At 43.6% G+C, this 20,132-nt stretch overlaps 2 protein-coding genes across 5 annotated transcripts in view; both read right to left on the reverse strand.

The window, feature by feature from the left end:
- Window positions 1-35: 35 nt before the first annotated feature.
- Window positions 36-14,093, reverse strand: HTRA4 (HtrA serine peptidase 4). The gene is made up of 9 exons (XM_058720622.1): window positions 12,577-14,093; window positions 12,041-12,140; window positions 11,053-11,257; window positions 8,858-9,052; window positions 8,400-8,432; window positions 6,679-6,793; window positions 5,996-6,053; window positions 5,480-5,575; window positions 36-1,386 (listed from the first exon to the last, which is right to left on the reverse strand). Exons 1-9 carry the CDS (start codon window positions 13,052-13,054, stop codon window positions 1,221-1,223), a joined length of 1,446 nt encoding a protein of 481 aa, XP_058576605.1. The 5' UTR covers window positions 13,055-14,093; the 3' UTR covers window positions 36-1,220.
- A 1,535-nt stretch (window positions 14,094-15,628) lies between these two features.
- PLEKHA2 (pleckstrin homology domain containing A2) overlaps window positions 15,629-20,132 on the reverse strand; it is a 70,959-nt gene continuing 66,455 nt past the window's right edge. For all 4 annotated transcript variants that reach the window (XM_058720627.1, XM_058720628.1, XM_058720626.1 and 1 more), the window contains 2 exons: window positions 17,632-17,709; window positions 15,629-17,190 (listed from right to left, as the gene is read on the reverse strand). In XM_058720627.1, the coding sequence (XP_058576610.1) occupies window positions 16,828-17,190; window positions 17,632-17,709 (441 nt within the window). In that variant the 3' untranslated portion in view covers window positions 15,629-16,827. The remainder of the gene's footprint in view (window positions 17,191-17,631; window positions 17,710-20,132) is intronic.

Here is a 20,132-nt window from a genome sequence, read left to right on the forward strand (position 1 = left end):
AAAAAAACTCTGGATATGTTCCATCATTATGAATCAGCTTTTCTAAAAGTTTCAGCTTTATTATCCCTGATAAATATGCTCACTGTACTTCTATTCTTAAATGGTAGCAACTGTGAAAAATTAAAACAGATTATTGTCTTGAAAGTTCTGTGCCACATTGACCTTAACCTTGTTGTCTACAATAGTAATAATTGGTAGATTCTTATTCATAGTCTCTATACTATAAGTATATAGTATTTTTTAAATTGTTGTAGGTCACAAAGAAACTAGACCCCCTCCCCAGGAAAAAAAGCACATAAACATAAAATTCTGCATAGAATTTAAGGAGACACTGTATTAAAAAAAATAACTACTAAGAGAAATCTGGAAAACAAACTAAAATTAAAATCTTACCAAAAATAAGATACTACTCTAAGCCACAAGTCCTGCCTCATCTCACACTTTTAAAAAAAAATCTCAGGATATTCACAAACCCCCACCAAAAGCTACTTTCTTTAAAAACAACACTTTGGCAACTTTCAGAGTCAAAATCATTAATGTTGCCAGGAGGATGAGCTTGGGTAAAAAGGTAAAAATCTGTAAGTTATTGAAGTATCAGTCTTATAAAAGAAGCCCTTGTCACAGTCAGAAAAGCTTTTGGAGACCACTGTCAGGGTGATCATGAGAATCTTTAATATTTCTCTGTGACACTCTGCAGTTGCCAGTGTCAGTTTGACTTGCAAATGATGCCCATCCTCTGCATCTATAAACCCTGGCCAAATATGATACAACCTGAAAAACTGGGAAAAGGAGTATTATTAACAATTGGATTTCCTTTGCACTCTGGATTCAGGTTGTTTCTTCATATTTGGTGTGTGTGTGGATGTTTGTGTTATATCCAGTTTGTAGCTATAGAGAAGTTTTAAAGTCCTAAAGCAGCCTTCTGTCAAGGTTAAATTAGAAACTGTGCCTGTCTTTCAGTTGTTTCTTTGTTTAAATAAAATGTTATCAGTTCTCAGACTTCTTGGTACCATGTCCTTCACTTGCTTTAGTAAGGCTTCTTAGCAACCAACAGTAGAGCACCCCAACCAAAAGGTCCCTGAATGTATTTGTGTTTTAAAGCATTCGTTTTTCTTTATAAGAAAGAGAACCTAAAACTTGCCATCTTTGGTACATCTTCAATACAAACCAGGTAATATAGCTTTGGTTTTGTTAGATAATTTCTCTTTAAGGCAAGATATTTAATTGATTATTTCAGGTGTGACTGTCAGGATCAGAGTTTGACTTCCCCGACGAACCATCATGGAAAGGGAATCACTGTCCTTAACAGCTTGAGTAACATCAGTTGTGGTGGTAACAGGTTGCCCATTTATGCTGACAATTACATCGTGGTCTCTCAACCCAGAGCTGGGGGGGAGGGGGGGGGTGGAGAAAAGAACCATGAAACTAAGTTTTGCTTGTCCCCATCCAGAATTTAATGTCATCTCTTGGCATTATTTTGCTGTCATTAAACATACAACCAGGAAACCAGAAATAGCCTCATTCCTTCCAAATATGAGGACTATCCTAAGATAGTCCTGGGGACAACAGTCTTACTTACCTTTATAAAGTCAATACTCTAACAATCATGTAAAAAGTTTACTCCTCCCGTATATTGGATTTGGTTTGGAATAAGGAATTTAGCTTTTGGTTTTTATCATTCTCTGACCTCTGTAAACCTCAAGCAAAGACGAAGCAATATATTTCCAAGCAATATACATTTTTCCCCAGACAGTTGTACTCTATCAGTTTGGTTTTGACAGCCCACTTGTCCCATCTTCACCCATGGTTGTGGAAGTAGAGACTATGCTGAGCTGCATGGTGGCTCTGCTTCCAGTTAGTCAAAAACCAGTCACCCCTCCAAGTCTAAATATTTAAGGCTCTGGTTGTAGGCTCCTTTTCCCCAAAGCTGTGATTACATTCTGTCTCCAACACGTTTGCTTCACATAGAGTACATAGTCTAGAAACAAAAAGCACCTCCAAACATGAAACACTGCAATAATATATGGCCATGCTGATGATTTCTCTTAAAGTCAGTAATAGGCTGGAAGAGGCTCATCAAATGAAATGACTCCAGGAGACACCATTTTAAAGAAATGGGAGGGGCGCCTGAGTGGCTCAGTCGGTTGGGCGACCGACTTCAGCTCAGGCCATGATCTCATGGTTGGTGAGTTTGAGCCCCGCATCGGGCTCTGTGCTGACAGCTCAGAGCCTGCTTTGGATTCTGTGTCTCCCTCTCTCTCTGCCCCTCCCCCACTCATGCTGTCTCTCTCTGTCCCAGAAATAAACATTAAAAAAATTGTTTAATAAAAATTAAAAAATAAGGGGCGCCTGGGTGGCTCTGACAGTTGAGCGTCCAACTTTGGCTCAGGTCATGATCTCGCAGTCCGTGAGTTCGAGCCCCGCGTCGGGCTCTGTGCTGACTGCTCAGAGCCTGGAGCCTGTTTCAGATTCTGTGTCTCCCTCTCTCTCTGACCCTCCCCTGTTCATGCTCTGCCTCTGTCTCAAAAATAAATAAACGTGGGGCGCCTGGGTGGCGCAGTCGGTTAAGCGTCCGACTTCAGCCAGGTCACGATCTCGCGGTCTGTGAGTTCGAGCCCCGCGTCAGGCTCTGGGCTGATGGCTCGGAGCCTGGAGCCTGTTTCCGATTCTGTGTCTCCCTCTCTCTGCCCCTCCCCCGTTCATGCTCTGTCTCTCTCTGTCCCAAAAATAAAAAATGTTGAAAAAAAAAATTAAATAAATAAATAAATAAACGTTAAAAAAAATTTTTTAAAAAAATTTTTTTTTAAAAAAGATATGGGAAGTCGAAGGATGTGGGAGGATTACCAAGAGTGTGGAATTTTTTTTAATAGAAATTTAAAGCAAGAGGCTATGAAAAGAAGTTTGAGGGCAAAGCTAAAAGCATGGAAAACCTTTAGAACAAGGACACCTCAGGAGGATGACTGGGGCAGTGTACAAAGAAGAAACTTAATTCATTATAGTTCTGTGAATAGAAAAAAAAAGATAAAGAAACCTGCCAGTTATTAGTGTAAACTACACACCAAAATGAGGGAGTGAGGCTTAGCCAGGATAAATGATCTTTCCTGTGTCCCACAGCTTGGAAGAAACTAAAGGATTTGATCCTGGGTCTTTCAGACTTGAAAACGCACCTGGCTACTCACTCTGCCTCTCAGAAACAAGACAAGGAGCTACAAAACGGGTTAATCCAGGGGTTAAGCCAGATTCCACATCCCTGCTCTCTGGATAATTATGTACCTCTCAAGTAATTACCTCTCTGTACCACAGCTGCCGTTTCTATAAATTAATGCCTATATCATAAGACTATTGGGGGCTCAAAAAAGTATGTAGAACACTTAAAATGATGCCTGACATAGTGGTTAATAAGTGCCAGCTGTTATTACTATAATAATTGTGATTATTATTAGATATAAGTGGGTGAAGCCAGAAATAATAGCTTTCTGGTTTATCGGTGACTTCAAGCAAGGCCCATATTTTAATGTTCATCCAAATCACCTGCAGCTCTTGTTTAAAATGCAGATTCTGGGGCACCTGAGTGGCTTCATTTGGTTAAGCATCTGACTCAATTTTGGCTCAGGTCATGATCTCACGGTTGGTGAGATCAAGCCAGGAGCTGGGCTGCATGCTAACAGCATGGAGCCTGCTTGGGATTCTCTCTCTCTGTCTCTCTCTCTCAGAATAAACATTTTTAAAAATAAAAATAAAATGCAGATTCTGATTCAGTGGTAGAGCCTGTCGTTCTGCATTTCTAAAAAGCTCCAGGTGATGCCAATGCTGCTGGTCTACAGACCACATTTTGAGTAGCAAGGACTTGGAGAGCTGAAAGAAATAGCTTTGGCCTTGAGCCAAAAGTTAAAAATAAAGGGGTGGGGGGAGGGCAGGAAGCAAGAAAGTTTAGAAAAGCCTATGACAAGCCAAATTTAGTAACATGAGACCTAACACTTAGCTATTCTGAACAGTTAGTACCCTGTGGTTTCTTCCCCCTAGTAAAAGAGTTGCCATAGTCTAAAAAGGTGACTGAGCTCTTGAAAACCAAAAACAGTGAGAAAGGGATATTGAAGAAGTATAAGAGACTCAGGAAAATAACCGTAGGACAAACCACCTCTTCCCTCAGTAGTTAGTATAAATGTTTAAAGACAAGAGTAAAATCAGCTGAGCACTTCTTTGATAAGCTATTCTAGCCTTTGCTTTATTTACATTCATTCATTCATTCAGTGCTGGCCTCTGATACGGTCTTCCAGAGGTCAAAGAAAAAAGTGTCTGAAAGTACCTAAAATATATTATTAAACCATTAGTCCTCTGAATTCTTCCTGTTCTTAATAACTAAGGTATCAAAAGAGTAGATTTGAGAATTCCTAGCAAAATTAATTTAAGCTTATGCTATTAACTCACCATGAATTCTTGGGCTACAAAGAACCATCCCCTTCCCAAAAGAAGTCCTTCCAAACACAAGTATTCAAAAGTCTAAATCCACACTGTCCAATAGAAACGTAAGGCAAGACACATACATAATTTTAAATTTTCTGGTAGGCGTATTTTTTTTAAACTTTTTTAATTTTTAGAAATATCTTTAAAAGTAGATGAAACTAATGTTAATAATATACCTATTGGGGTGCCTGGGTGGCTCAGTCGGTTAAGCGTCCGACTTTGGCTCAGGTCATGATCTCACAGTCTGTGGGTTCGAGCCCCGCATCGGTCTCTGTGCTGACAGCTCAGAGCCTGGAGCCTGTTTCAGATTCTGTGTCTCCCTCTCTCTGACCCTCCCCCATTCATGCTCTGTCTCAAAAATAAATAAATGTTAAAAAAAAAAAATTTTTTTTTTTTTAAATAATAATAATATACCTATTTAGGGGCACCTAGGTGGCTCAATCAGTTAAGCGTCCACCTCTTGATTTCAGCTCAGGCCATGATCTCACTTGTCATGAGATCGAACTCCACGCTATTGGCGCAGAACCTGCTTGGGATTCTCTCTCTCTCTTCCTCTCTTTCTGCCCCTCCCGTGCATGTGCTTCCGTGTGCATGTTCTCTCTCTCAAAGTCAATAAACATTTAAAAAATATACCTATTTTAGCTCAATATATGTATTATCATTTTAACATGTAATTTTTTAAATTATTAAGTTATTTTCCACTGTTTCATATAAGTCTTTGAAATCCACTAGAAACAACACACACCTGTTATGCTACTATACAACATCTTACACAATGCAGTGATTAAGGTATGAAAGGCAGTTCTTCCAAAACAAAAGGTATGTTTAATGGAAAATTATTTTACATCCATTGCCTCTTTTTTTATTTAAATAAAATTAAAGAACATTCAGTTCCTCAGTCACACCACCCACATCTGGGTATTCAACAGTCATGTGCAGGGAGGGCCACTGTACTGAACAGTGCACGTCTCAATCCAACACACATTTTACCACGGCACGTGAGCTGCACTCTTACCTTTCAGCAGCTGTTCCTTGAATCACCTCATACACAAAAACTCCAGAACTCACATCAGGGAAATCTGGATCTTGCCTTTTCATCTCTTGAAGAAGGCTAAGAAAAGTGAGAAGAGTTTTCCCGGAAGGTTAAGAAACACAATGACTTAATAATCTTCAGAGCCCTGGCCAAAATCTCCAACTCAGTAGGTACTCTTATCTGTTCTACTCAAGGCTCCAAGTGGCCAGGGAGAATTCCATCAAGCTGGTCACAGTTATTCTTCCCCGGGGGTGGTCTGGTTCTCTGCCGAAGCCTGGGACCATGGGACATTTATAAGGTAGAGCCACAGAGAAAGAAGCTACTGAAACGTTCAGCAAATATTGGTGCCAGCAGAGGCACCTACTCTGTGACAACGAGGCCCTGCAGTCACAAGAGTAGCTAGTTGTGGTCCAAATGCTTTAGATCGCCTGTTAAGACTGTCCAGCTGTGACTTTTGCTTCTGAAAAACAACCCAGACACATTCAAACCCACGCTTACTTCATAGTGAGAGGCAGCATCCGCAGACCGAGATACTTCTTCTGTGAAAGAGCTTTTCCTGGAAAGGAAAATTATAAGGTGTTACTAACAACAAGAATTCCTTTGGGCAGAGCATAAAAGACACCAAGTCATGGATTATCCTTACTATTATTATAACTGCCTTTTCAGGGGCATCTGGGTGGCTCAGCCGGTTAAGTATCCAACTCTTGGTTTCGGCTCAGGTCATGATCTCATGGTTCAGGGATTCAAGTCCTGGGTCAGGCTCTGCATTGACAGTGCAGGGCCTGGGGTGCTCTCTCTCTCTCCCTCTATCTCTGCCCCTCCCCTGCTCATGCTGTCTCTGTCTCTCCCAAAATAAGTAAATAAACTTAATAATAACTGTCTTTTCAGGCTGTCAGCAATGAAAATGCTTCAGAGAATCTTTGTCACTAGCATGAACACTCCTCCCATCCACTCCCATCTCTAGCCCATGGGTTTCCTTTCCACCACAATTCACATATTTCTGGGGACAATACATGCCTGGCTTTGTGCCTTGTCTCCCAATATTGCCACTCAAGCCAACGTGATAAGAGCTGGGTATTAGTGACTCAGTATTCTACAGAATTCCTAATGGCAGTCTCTACGATAGATTGAGTGCTCCTGAAAAACACAAGAAAGGAAGAAAAAGTCCTAACTCCCCTCACCTTTCAACTGGCGCTCATGGAATTCTGCCAAAAACTGTCGAATTCGATCTGAGGGAATTGCGAAGGAGATTCCCGCGGTCACCTTGAGTGTATTTATGCCAATCACATCACCATCCTGGCAAGGGAGGAGCCATCATTAGGTCTCCAAGTCATGCAAACTGATAGGTGCAAAACTAAAACCAGCAGAAGAGAGAGTGAAGCCAGTCACTGAGGGTCAGAACACAGAGGGGCTAGAGGAAAGCAGACTTCAACAGAGAGCAGCGGATGTTACCTTATGGGACACACAGCGTTGTAGGAAAACCAGGGGAGGGGGGGTACCTACCCATGTGCAAATCCCTACTGAGGACATTTTTTAAAATCTTGAGCTCATTTTTTTCCTTCGCCAAACTGATTTTAAAAGTGAACCACAGTTTGTATTTTGACAGGGATAAGAGGACAGGGAGTATTTGCCTTTTCTGCTTAAATGAAACTAAAAAAAACATGGAAAATGCAAAAAAGGCAACACTTCAGTGAAACTATTCAGGATTAGCTAATTGACCTTAGAGAACAAAGCTCTACAAGGCCGAAGCTGAGAAGCAGGAAACACTTTCCTCTTGATGCACTTCACCATCCTTTAGCCTTGTTGAGTAATGGCAAGGGTAGAAAAGAGACTTCTGATCATACTAAAATACGTATTATAGGGGCTCCTGGGTGGCTCAGTTGGTTAAGCATCCAACTTCGGCTCAGGTCATGATCTCACAGCTTGTGGGTTCAAGCCCCAGGTCGGGTTCTGTGCTAACAGATCAGAGCCTGAAGCCTGCTTTGGATTCTGTGTCTTCTTCTCTCTCTGCCCCTCCCCTGCTTGCTGTGCTCACGCTCTCTCTCTCTCTCTCTCTCTCTCTCTCTCTCAAAAATAAATAAACATTTTAAAAAATACATATTATAATTCAGTAGGTCTGGAATGTGGCCTGAAAATGTGCATGTCACCCTCCTCTAGTAGACTCATTGTCTACAGGAGAAAGCAGGTGCAAAAAATTACATGCATTGCTAAGTAAAAAGGGGCTCAGTAATTTCACATACAATTCATCCTCCAAAAAGTAAGTGTAATGTGTGAAGAACCAAAAACAATCAGCTCTAAGGGACTCAGAAAGCATGATCACAGGCTGTCTCAAACAGCACTATACTCTCATGCTTTCCCCACATAATTGAGCAACAAGAAACTCCCATTTCCACTAGAGATGCTGAATGAAACTAAAGAAACATGACAGAGCAATGGATTCTTACTGTGGCTTTTCTGTCATCTCTATCAAGACTAAATTTAACCCTGAACAGACCACATCATGTAGTTAGCATCTTGGGATCAGGAACAGTTCTTCATACACAGCAGCAGAGGGGTTTCAAGGATAAACCCTACATAGTACTGTTGGTCATTTAACATCTATTTTAGTTTAGTGCCCAGGACTTGTGTTAACTACGCGATGAAGACAGAAAGCATGCTCAAGAGATGTCAGTAAGCATAAGTAAACCCTAGCACTCTCAGTTTGATGAAATCACATGCCAGGAGGATAAATCCACTGTAGATTTAAATTTCTGCTAACTGGTTACTTAAACGATGCAATAACAGAAAAGCATCTTACCACAAATCTCTACACAAGGGTGACATCCTAGTCTGCATCATGGAATTTGTAAAGTCTTTGAAAGTGAGGAAGAGACGTGAAGCAGCAAGGAAAGTGGTCACTTACCAAGTTCACCAGAGGTCCCCCAGAATTCCCATGCTGAAGACAGAAATTTGGAAAAGTTAGTACTTTTCTCCTTGTCATTTATACATGGTTCCTAAAGAGGTTTACCAAAAGCAGCCTATGCTGGTGAGTGCCTGTTCCTCCTAGATAGGCAAAGCCGTGCCCCCGTCATCACCAACGCTGAAGTCAGTGCCAATGAAGGACAACAGCAAGAGGACCACCACCTTCTACAGCAGGGGGTGACCCCTATGACAGACCTAAGAGGCTACCATGGATGCCAATTATCACATCAAACAGGCTGAACTCTAACAACATGGCATGCCATCCCTCTCGTGAGGATCTAACTGTACTCTGGACATCCCCAACAGGCCAATGGGAAAAGAGGGCATTCTTACATGTCCTTCTCACTGTCCTGTCAGTACCTAACGGGTTGAGGATGGCCCTCCCAAGTAGTGACTTACGTTAATTATGGCATCAGTCTGGATATAGTCCATGTTCGAATCCTTCAGCCCCAGCTCTTTGCCCCCTCTCTGTGTAGTGCTGACAATTCCTGCAGTCACTGTGTTCTGCAGAGAAAACGGGCTGCCCAAGGCCACCACGAACTCTCCAGCCCACAGGTCAGATGACCTTCCCAGCAGCAATACAGGAAGGTCAGTCTGCACAAGACCAGAAGGGATGGGAAGGACAGAGAGGTGAAAAACAAGTCAAGAACAGAATCAACCAGTACTTGTGTTCAACACATATATGACACCGTCTCTATCATTTGGGCAGTTAAAATCCAAGAATCACCTACCCACCCACATACATTCTACAAGTGCCTGATGCTTCTTCCTCAAATTCCAGCAACCACCAAACTCTCTCACTTGCTAAGATGATCAGTATCATCTCTAAAATCTAAAACTATTGCTTTGTGCAAAAGTGAATTACTGGGACCTTATGAAGATAAAAAGCTTCTGCACAGCAAAGGAAACAACCAACAAAACTAAAAGGCAACCAACGGAATGGGAAAAGATATTTGCAAATGACACATCAGACAAAGGGCTAGTATCCAAAATCTATAAAGAGCTCATCAAACTCCACACCCGAAAAACAAATAACCCAGTGAAGAAATGGGCAGAAAACATGAATAGACACTTCTCTAAAGAAGACATCCAGATGGCCAACAGGCACATGAAAAGATGTTCAACGTCGCCCCTTATCAGGGAAATACAAATCAAAACCACACTCAGATACCACCTCACGCCAGTCAGAGTGGCCAAAATGAAGAAATCAGGAGACTATAGATGCTGGAGAGGATGTGGAGAAACAGGAACCCTCTTGCACTGTTGGTGGGAATGCAAATTGGTGCAGCCACTCTGGAAAGCAGTGTGGAGGTTCCTCAGAAAATTAAAAATAGACCTACCCTATGACCCAGCAATAGCACTGCTAGGAATTTATCCAAGGGATACAGGAGTACTGATGCATAGGGGCACTTGTACCCCAATGTTTATAGCAGCACTCTCAACAATAGCCAAATTATGGAAAGAGCCTAAATGTCCATCAACTGATGAATGGATAAAGAAATTGTGGTTTATATACACAATGGAATACTACATGGCAATGAGAAAGAATGAAATATGGCCTTTTGTAGCAACGTGGATGGAACTGGAGAGTGTGATGCTAAGTGAAATAAGCCATACAGAGAAATACAGATACCATATGGTTTCACTCTTATGTGGATCCTGAGAAACGTAACAGAAACCCATGGGGGAGGGGAAGGAAAAAAAAAAAAAAAAAGAGGTTAGAGTGGGAGAGAGCCAAAGCATAAGAGACTGTTAAAAACTGAGATCAAACTGAGGGCTGATGGGGGGTGGGAGGGAGGGCAGGGTGGGTGATGGGTATTGAGGAGGGCACCTTTTGGGATGAGCACTGGGTGTTGTATGGAAACCAATTTGACAGTAAATTTCATATATTAAAAAAGAAAAAAAAAGAAAAAAAAGAAATGCTATTGATCTTTTCAATATAAAAAAAATAAAAAAATAAAACTATTGCTTTGTAGAAATTACTATAACTAAATCACCAGTGAAGTAGCTGATGAACATAAACTGACATTAGCAACTTAGCTCGATTCCAGCTCAAAGGTTCCTAGTCAAGGTTAAGCCACAAACAGAAAGGAGATCACCCAGAGCAGTGCTTCTCAAATTTTAACATGCACATAAATCACTTGGGGATCTTATTAAAATGCAGATTCTGATTCTGTAGCCCGGGGTGGGATCTGAGATTCTGCATTTCTAAAACATTTTCAGATAATGTCAATGCTGCTGAAGTGCAGATTACACTTTGTGTAGCAAGCACCTCAAAGTATTCCTCAGCAGCTTTGAATCCATTGCAATCATTCCTAGTATTCTAAGGCAAGCAGAAACAAAGCTTCCCAGAAGCAGCATCTGTTGAAAAAAGAGGTAAAGGAGGCTGGATAGTTAATAGAAATTGTTAGGGATATACAGACGGGCAGAGAGGAAAATAAACAAAAGAGGAGTGAAAAACAGGAAAAAAAAGAAACCAGAAAAGAGCATATACCAGGTAGAAAAGATGTGTGGGAGTGGGGTGGGAAAGAAAGTATCAGCAAATTGATGAAAATCCCCAGCTGTACAGACTGCTTTGACCCTTGCATACTCACGTTTGGCTCAATCTTAATCAGCGCAAGATCCAATTTATGGTCAATGTCCTTGACAGTGGCTTCATACTGGACCCCACTCTGGAGCTCCACCTGGATCCGCTGCTGGTTGGTGAGGACGTGGGCATTGGTAACAATGAGCCCATCCTCAGACACTATGAACCCAGAGCCACTGGATGCAGGAATATCCTTGCTGCCAAGAGGTGACCTGTCTCAGCAAGACAATGGCATAAGCAGAGGGCAGGAAAATTAGGGGATCTATCACAGTCTGGGGACATGGGAACCTCTCATTTATCAAGCATACTGCCACCACGGTTTTCTCAGACATTTTACTTTCTCCTGTCTGTTTTCATGCTCTCCATGTGTAATTGGATTCTGCATGTTCAATGCCTTGGCCATCTCTTAGGATCATGAATGAGAGCTGATTCCAGCTCCCCTTTTCCAGGGACCACCTCTGACCCCCACCTTCAGCGATGGTCAGAGCAGCAACCCTCTGCTTCAGAGACCTAATCTAATCATGCTACTGGGGCCAAATGTGGATCCCACGTTACTGAGTGCCACATTACTGAGGACCCAGGCAGGGAGACAGTGTAAGAGAAGGCTGGTTCCAGCTTGGATCCACTACTAACTGGTCTTGTCACACATGATTCCTTTCCATGCAAACGAGCAGCCTGAGCAAGATCACCATCAGGATGCCTTCTAGCTCTTACATCTGACTCTCAGATTTTGTCTGTGGGAGATGAGGGAGGGAGAAACCCCAGACAACTAAGTGCAGAGGAGTGGCCCAGATTTGGAAGTCAGGAACCCTACGCTTCCGCTCTTTGGCTAAACCACCCTGAACAGATTACTCAACCTGTTTTGAGCTGCGATTTCCTCACAGCAGGTTTTATGACTAAACGATGCTTGTAAAGCGGTAGCGCAGGGACTTAAGTGGGCAGGCGCTCATAAACAGTCCGCTGGGCAGCTGGCGGCCGCCTCTTGCCTCCTTTACCTGCGGAACAGCTGCAAGTGAACCACAGATGGCGCCACCTTCTCCACCACGGCGGCGATGAAGTTGTACTTGCTCCTGAGCCGGCCTACACTCCTGGTCCCTGAGAAGAAATGCTCCATGCTTGGGGGCGGTGGGCGTCCCGCTGCCTGACCGCATCTGGTGTCCTATCCCCAAACTCCCGGTCTCTCTCCTCCTCCAGTTCCCTTTCCCTCTCCTTCCTCTCTTCGGGCTCCCCTTTATGTTCACGGCCATCCCGTAAGGATACGACTTGAGGAAAACAGAACTGTCATCCCATCCCGGGTGGGGGGGAAAAAAAGAAAGGGAAAGGGGGAGACGGTGTTTAACAGGCCTGGGGAGGCAAGCGGGGAGAAACCACATGGGAACTGGTAAGGAGACACCTAAGAAGGAAAGAAAATTGGGAACAAGGAGTTGAATCCGCAGGCAAAGGCGCAGGGACGAGCCTGCGGCTAACCGCGAGTGCGGCGCGCCGCTTAGAGGAGTCGCGAGCGCCCGAGCGCGCGCGGGCCGGCGCTCACCTTGGTCGGCGCAGTCGCCCTTCAGCACGGGCACGGCCGGGAGCGCGCCCCGGAGGCGCGCGGCGCGGTTCTCGGCGCGCAGCGCGCACAGGTTGGGGTAGGTGCGCCCATCGCTGCCGCACACGGCAGCTCCCGCCGCGGGGCAGCCGCAAGTGCCCATCCAGGCGCCGCGGAAGCGCTGGGCGCTGAGCGGCGCGCGGCACTGCAGCCCCGGGGCGCACCGCCGGCCCAGCGTCCCACCGCAGGCCTCTCCCTCGGCCGCCGCGCAGACGCGGCAGCAGCGGCAGCGGTCGAGCACCGGCGTCGCCCCAGCGGAGCAGGTGGGCAGCAGGGGGCAGCGCGTCGGCTCGCAGGCCGCCGGACAGGGCAGCGAGGGCCTGGACTTCCTAGCCTCGACCCTGGGCACAGGCAGCGGGGGCAGCAGCAGCCACAGCAGGAGTTGTCCGAGCGCGATGGGCCGCAGCAGAGATCTAGTCATTCTGCCCCCTTCCTTCTTCGCTCTGTTCCAGTTACTTTGGTCTCGCAACTGCTCTAACGTGAGCAACACTTTCTCCCGGCTTGGGTGTCGCCTCCGCCAACCCCCAGACTTTATGGGGCAGAACCTGGCAGATCCCACACGTATCACCCACACCGTCCCCGCCCCGGGGCCAGGTCTACCCCCACGCCACGAAGAGAGGTCGCCAGCCCTGCCCTGTGCAGGCACTTACCTCGGGAAGTGCAGAAAACCAGTAACAGGGCACACTGACTAGAGAGATCACCCACCCACGGACAGAAGGTCAGCGTTAGGAAAACATACACCACATTTCAGTATTTCACATGGTTTTATTACAAAACAAGCAACAAAACAGTTTTAGAAAATTATTTTTGCTACATACCAATTAGTAGATCACATAAAATGAGAAGCATAACAGTTTCCATGCACTCAGCTCAGTGCTTGCAGTGAGTGCATTTCACAGCTGAAACGTACTGGTTCAAAACACAAAATCATGCCACACCATAAGCAGTGGGGGAAGGGGTCAAACAGTATATTTTTGCCAATATTAGCTTTATTCAAATTCTACTTAGCATGAGTGACTGTAACTGCTACAGGCAATAACATGGAGGAAAAAAAGGATGAGGGGAAAAAAAGTGATGTTGGTAGAAAAGATTTAATAAACTGCCCATTTTTGATATCTTCAAAGTTTATAAACAAAGCTCATTTGGGAAACTCAATTTCCAAAATGGTGTTACTTCCATGTGCCTGTTTATCTGGTCAACAGTGAAAACTAACATCAAATCCCACCGCTCAGCTACTCAGTCTGCTATTTATTTATTGGTTGCTTTTACTCGTATCAGAGCACAGTTATATTTAGGAAGAAAAAGAAAAAACCTTTTGTGTCAAGTAAACTACAAAGCTGGGCCTTACCTCTGCTCTTTTTCATGTGAGCTCAGCATTCTACTCAAAAATAAACGTATAACCTCCAATATTTCGACCTGAGTCCACTCTTCACCTTACTAGGGTTACAATGTCTCACAGGATGAGACTTTTTTACCACCACAGAAATTTACCTACTACATTTACCAACCACCACAGAAATTCTTACGCTTTCATTCTTAAGCTTAAGTTCTTAAGCTTTCAAGATAGTGAATGGTAAATAGTTCAATTATAGGGAAGACCACTTGGGGCACCTGAGTGGCTCAGTGGGTTGAGCGTCCAACTTTGGCTCAGGTCATGATTTTGTGGTTAGTGGGTTCAAGTCCCATGTCAGGTTCTGTGCTGACAGCTCAGAGCCTGGTGCCTGCTTCGGGTTCTGTGTCTCCCTCTCTCTCTCTCAAAAACAAACAAACATTAAAAAATTTTAAAGCCAAATGCTTTGATTGCATAGGCACCATCTTTGGCTCACATGTGAAGTGACATTAAAAATTGTGATGTGAAATTGGTCAGAAGGTAAGAAATATGGACACAAAAGGAATTCTGAAATAAGGTTTGGGAATTAGAATGCTTTTAAGTGCCATTGAAGATAATTCTATTTATCTAGTGTTGGAACCACATTAACAACGTTCTCACTTGGTATTCCCAAGTATTTGCCATCTACAGTCCTTGTTTCCATCATAATAATACAGTCTAGATTTATAAGCATATTGAACTCACATTCTTAAAATAGACCCTACTGAATGAGAAATATATCAGCTTACTATAATGGCCAATTAATTTAGCAGTAGTATTCTAGCAGAGAGTTTACTTAACAAAAGAGAAATGGATACATTTTTGCCAGAGGATGACAGCTTTCATGAGTTGGGGAATGTTTAAAGAGATCTCAAAAGTTCCTAATTTATTTTTGCTAGTGCAATATCATTTATTGTGTACCTTCTTTGACCTAGCCAAAGAATTTTCTTAAGGAAAATTTGAAGATGAAACCAGAGATGAGGAGCTTTAAGAATTTGAAATGGCTACTTGAAGCTGTAACCTCACTCACCCATGAATACTAACTCCCAAAGCACAGATTTCTGAGGACAAAAGTCTACAAGAGTCTGCAAAAAAGAGTGGGGAGAGAGAAAGAGAGATCCAGTAGATGCCTTTTTTTATAACAGGACCACTAGGCCAAACAATGCAAGGGAACTACACTGCATTAAAGGAACAAAGATTTCCCTCAAGCCCCTAGGGGTTTCTGATGACATGTTTTTACCTCTGCATTACATCTGGACATAAGGAGGGGAAGATATTCACTTAAGTAAAAATGCTTCTCTCAGTATCTTCCTCTAGTCTTTAATTTTTAATTTAAAGGTAACTAATTGATCTAGCTGATGAAAGGTACAGACAGAAATGAGTTAGTTTTTCTATCCCTTTAGGGAACCCTGGTAAGTTAGCAGTAGGCCACATTAAGTTAGACAAATTCTCCCAGGGACCTGGAAATAGTATCTTTTGTCAAGTTGAAAGAAGGTAGAAATTTGGGTGGAAAAGGCAATCTATGCTCTTCTACCTGGGAAATCTCTAGTCAGCAATGCAGAGCTTCTAAATCAATGTTTCTATGCATAGTTTCTATTTTATTAAAAATATAAATACCTCTCAGGATTATCCTTGTATCTCTTCACTGTTAAGTACATGGAACCTTATCATATTACAAGGTGTGATCATGCAAGTACACAAGGCTTCATTCAAAGGGCAACAGAAAAAGTTAGAAAGAAAGCAAATCTGCCAGGGTATATAATATACAGCACTTAAAATTAGACTAATATCAGCCCATTGAAGAGAGCTGTGAAGTAAGGATTCAAGAAATCCATCTGTGCCAAAACAGACCTTTTCTTCTGTCTGGAAAACACAGATCAGAAAAGTTTATCTGGATGAACTATAATCCATGTTTTCCCAGCACCTGCTTCAAAACAATTCTAACACTCTAAAACAGATAGTTTTTTATCTAAAACAGATAATTCACACAAGTGAATTATCATATACTTATCAACCCTCGAAACTTCCAAATAACGCCACTTCAGTGGAAATGTCTGCCCTATTCTCAACAGTCGTAACTTTTAACACTGATAAACCCATCCTCGGGGCCTGACACAGAAACTGGATGGGCAGGTCTATCACTCACGTTGACATTATTTGGGGTCGTAGACAAGAACAGAATAATTCCCCAAACTGGCTGATGCACTGAGGTTGAATCTTTCCCCATACCTTACAAGAGATCCCTATTTCTTCCCCAGTGGAAGATTCTCCCCTGGGAGGATCTACCTTAGTGGACATTCTGAGAGCTACCTGCTAGCCCCCAGATCGTAACACCTCCCCTCAGAATGTATCCCAGCCAAGCCAGAGCCTAGGTCTGCTGCTTTCAGCTGGGTCACTTACCTACTCCTACTTCACTGTTAGACCTCAGCCAATAAACAGGAATAGGATAACCCAGATGACTGCCCAAGACTCTGTGCCTGGCCTGGAAACCAAAGGAAGAAACTATAACTAGGACACAGAAATAAAACTTGGTTGGGATGAAACTGCACTACTAAACCTCCTCTCACCAGGAAGACCTTGGAGTGGTCAAATGAGAGGCAACCTGCTCTCCACTGAGCATGCCTACAGGTCTAACCTCGTGATTTTCCAAGTCAAATACGCTGTATTATATTTAAAAAAAAAAAAAAAATGAATGGGCCCTCCCCACAGAGCATCCACAGGAATATGAGTGCCAAAGGGTCTCTGACCGCCTTCCAAAAGGTAGGGAAACTGAGTCATGGCCTCCTTTTCTTGAGTCCTCCCCCCTCCCAGGGTACCGTGCCCTATCACACATCAGAAGTTCGTATGCTCTCATCATCAAGGCTGAACAGAAATGGCTTCTCCTTGGGGTGCTGGGGCTCTGATCTGTGCCTTATCCGGGAGCTGGGCAACACCCCAGAAGTACTGCTCTCCCCAGGTCGAGGCATGAACAAAGAGTCCCCAGGAGTCTCTTCAGCTGGAAGCAGCTTGTCCCCGGCCTGGGGGACAGGTGTCCAGGGTTGCCAGGAGGAAGCCACAGAGGGGGCTTTGCAGAGGGCTTTTTTCTCTTCCACAGCTGGCCGCCCCCTGCACAAGGCAGAGTTGGGCCCACCTGACAGGCTGGAGCTTCCAGAGCGAGTCAAAGAGATGGATCTAGAAAAGGACATATCCTACAAAAATAAAAGGGAAGAAAAAAACAAAAGAAAATAAGGGCTTTCCTGACAATGTCTACTCCAAAGCCCCAGGAAGAACAGCCACCTAGGATCACCACCTCATAGGTCCAGAGACCCCTGTCTATGGAAATCAAGTACAACCAATGGAATTCACTCCAGATGTGTCATGTTCTGCCTGGCAGGGAGACGTGTAGAACACATCAGAGTCTCTGTTTCTTTACCCAACCCAACTTGCCTCTTTCAAACAACCAAAAAATAAAAATAAAAATGAAACTCTGTACTTAAATCAGTAGAAAGAGAAAACAAACAAGACAGCCTGGGGCTTCAGCTGCATCCAGAACAGGCTGCTTGCCTACATCACCAAATAAAACCTGACAACTCAAGCAGAATTCATCTCCAAGTTGACAGCGGCTGCGTACCAGAAAGGAAATGACTTACTCTGGGGTGGCATTTGAGGGCCTGGACAGCTGCCCTGATCTCCTTAATCCAGCTGTGCATGTCTTCTGGACTGTCCGCCTGCAAAACACCCATACCACTTATGGAGAAATCTTTGGCACTGTGATTTCAGCTTTCAAGTCTGTGATTCAATTCTAAGTTTATGAAATTACACCATTAGAATTGGAAGGATCCCAGAGATTATCCAGTCCAGTGGCTTTCAGACTTTTGAGGACATTTTTTTCTGCAAACTCTTATTTGACACCCCATAAATAAAACAGCTCAAAGTGGATCTGCTCTGCAGTGGGGCAGAGGCCGTCCCTGCTGAAGCCCTTCACCCCCACCCCCCACCACCCAGAGCACAAATGGCCTCCTGCTTTACAGAAAAGGTAAATGGGGCCCAGAAAGCCAAAGTTCAACGTTTATGGCTGGTCTAGATTCCAGTTCTCCTGACTCCCAATGCAATCCCTCTTTCTACTACAGCTATCCAAACAGAATAATCCCATTTTCAACTCTAGTCCCGCTAAAGCCAAATCCTCTGCATATCCTCCAACATTCATATTATCTCTAGGAACAGGGCTTCCCTCAGAACACAAATGACCCAGGTCTGTTGTGACTCCATCCAGGCCTGGAGAGTTGGTAGACACAGGGCACTAAGCTTAACAACATGTAGGACACTGCTAAACCTTTAAAAGGCATATCCCCCAGAAATGCCCACCAACGCCAGAAGGGGGCAGCAGCAACTCTGTGACAAAAGGAAGGAAAATCAAAACACCAAGGAGCGGCAGGTGGAGCCCTCGTAATTCTCAGTGCCTTCTAGCTTTATAGGGGTTGAGTTCAAGTAAACCTAGCAAATGTTTGCTGAGGCCCTCAGTCTTACAGCATCAGGTGCCAAGCACAGAGATGGGACCAGACCAAATTCCTGACCTCCAGAAATTTCTATTCACTAATCTCTCTCTGCCCCCTGTGCCTTCCCCTAACAGTCCCACCATAAATCAGAAGTGTGCATTTGTGTGCCTATGTACGGTATATGTAAACACCACGCTCCAGCCTGCAAAACTCTCCACATACACCCCTCACTTTCCGCAGCCCCCAAATGATTCTTTTACTTTGCACTGTATTTGGATAAAACACTAGTTTTTGTTTTTGTTTTTTGGTTTTGGGTTTTGTTGTTTTGTTTTTTTTTTAATCCTCATACTTGCATTCCTACCCCTATCACCCCAAACAAACCCACATCGGTTAGGTGTGTGCAGAAGACACTTAGGAAAGAAACAGTGTCACATCCTGGCACGCTGCGTTAATCGGGTATAGCAGCAAGTGCTCAAGGTGAACACCCCTCTCAGGCGCTAGAGCTGCAAACTTACGTGTATTCTCTCTCCACTGGGCTTTTCCCAGTTGTGTGACAACCTGATGGTTGGGTTTTCCGAGAAAAATCCATCACTAGTCCAAAAAGATAAACAGGACAAGGTGTCCAAGATCCTTCCAGAAGGTATTTTAGTAGCATCAGACCTAGCCTGTTCTGCAAGTAGCACTGCTGGGAAAATGTAATGAACTCATTTAGGTAAAGCAGTTTGAACAGTGTCGGATGCACAGAAAGGGCTTCTTAAGTATTAGTTATCGTTTTTATTATTATTACACATGGGACATGAATGAAGCCTCAAACCTCAATATTATAAATATGTTAACTGCCTTCTCCCTGAGATTTTTTTTTCTGTTTCCTCATACTCAAACTGCACATAATTCCTACCTAAGGATGAAATTGTCAGGATCAAAAGAGATAACCTATTTGGTTACTTTGAATAGAACGAGATGGAGGTAATTAAATTGTCCATTAAGTAGAGAGACACACGATTTGGTAGGGGGCAATGTTAGATGACTGGGAAAGAGAAAGATGGGACCTGAGGAGAGACAAACGTCTCCCACATCATACAATAGGTCTGGCAAGATCCACACGACAACAGTTTCCAGGGCTACTGAGCTGCTCTATCCCCTCCCACCACCCAAGCACAACACAGCACCCCCCAAGTCAAATGCTTCCCCACAAGCCACAGGCCACCTAACTGACAGTCCTTTAAAGCTCCACCAACGTATTTGTACATCTTCTCTAGGAACTTACCTCCATCTAGCAAGGAGCCACTGAATAAGAGAAAACTAGGGACCACCTGACTTACCGTCTGGGAAGTCAGACACAAGAATCAAAATCCTATAAAACACATTTAGATTGTTTCCAATTCTCCTTTAGTATAAGTAATGCTGCTATTCACACCTTTGTGCACAACGCTTTTTTCATTCTTATGATTCTAGGAAAATTACCAAAGACTTGCGTTCTTTTAAGGCTCTGGTTACATCTGGTCAGAGGGATTTCTGGCCAACAATATAGATTTCACTTACCACCAATATATTATTTTTTTACGTGCACCCTTGCTAGAATTAAATATTACAATTTTTAAGTCTTTGCTAATATGATGGGCAAAATTATTAAATCTCTTTCTGAAAACATTTAG

This window comes from Neofelis nebulosa, chromosome 3 (genome assembly GCF_028018385.1).
Source record: "Neofelis nebulosa isolate mNeoNeb1 chromosome 3, mNeoNeb1.pri, whole genome shotgun sequence".
Classification (NCBI taxonomy): domain Eukaryota; kingdom Metazoa; phylum Chordata; class Mammalia; order Carnivora; family Felidae; genus Neofelis; species Neofelis nebulosa.

What these genes read in the sequence shown, in the direction of transcription:
- HTRA4 (XM_058720622.1), bottom strand. Translation starts at nt 13,054, where the DNA reads ATGACTAGATCTCTGCTGCGGCCCATCGCGCTCGGACAACTCCTGCTG. An exon ending in TGATTAAGATTGAGCCAAAC is followed by an intron (nt 9,053 to 11,052) that starts GTGAGTATGCAA and finishes GGTCTTGTGCAG; the next exon opens with ACTGACCTTCCTGTATTGCT. An exon ending in GGGGACCTCTGGTGAACTTG is followed by an intron (nt 6,794 to 8,399) that starts GTAAGTGACCAC and finishes CTCCCTTGCCAG; the next exon opens with GATGGTGATGTGATTGGCAT.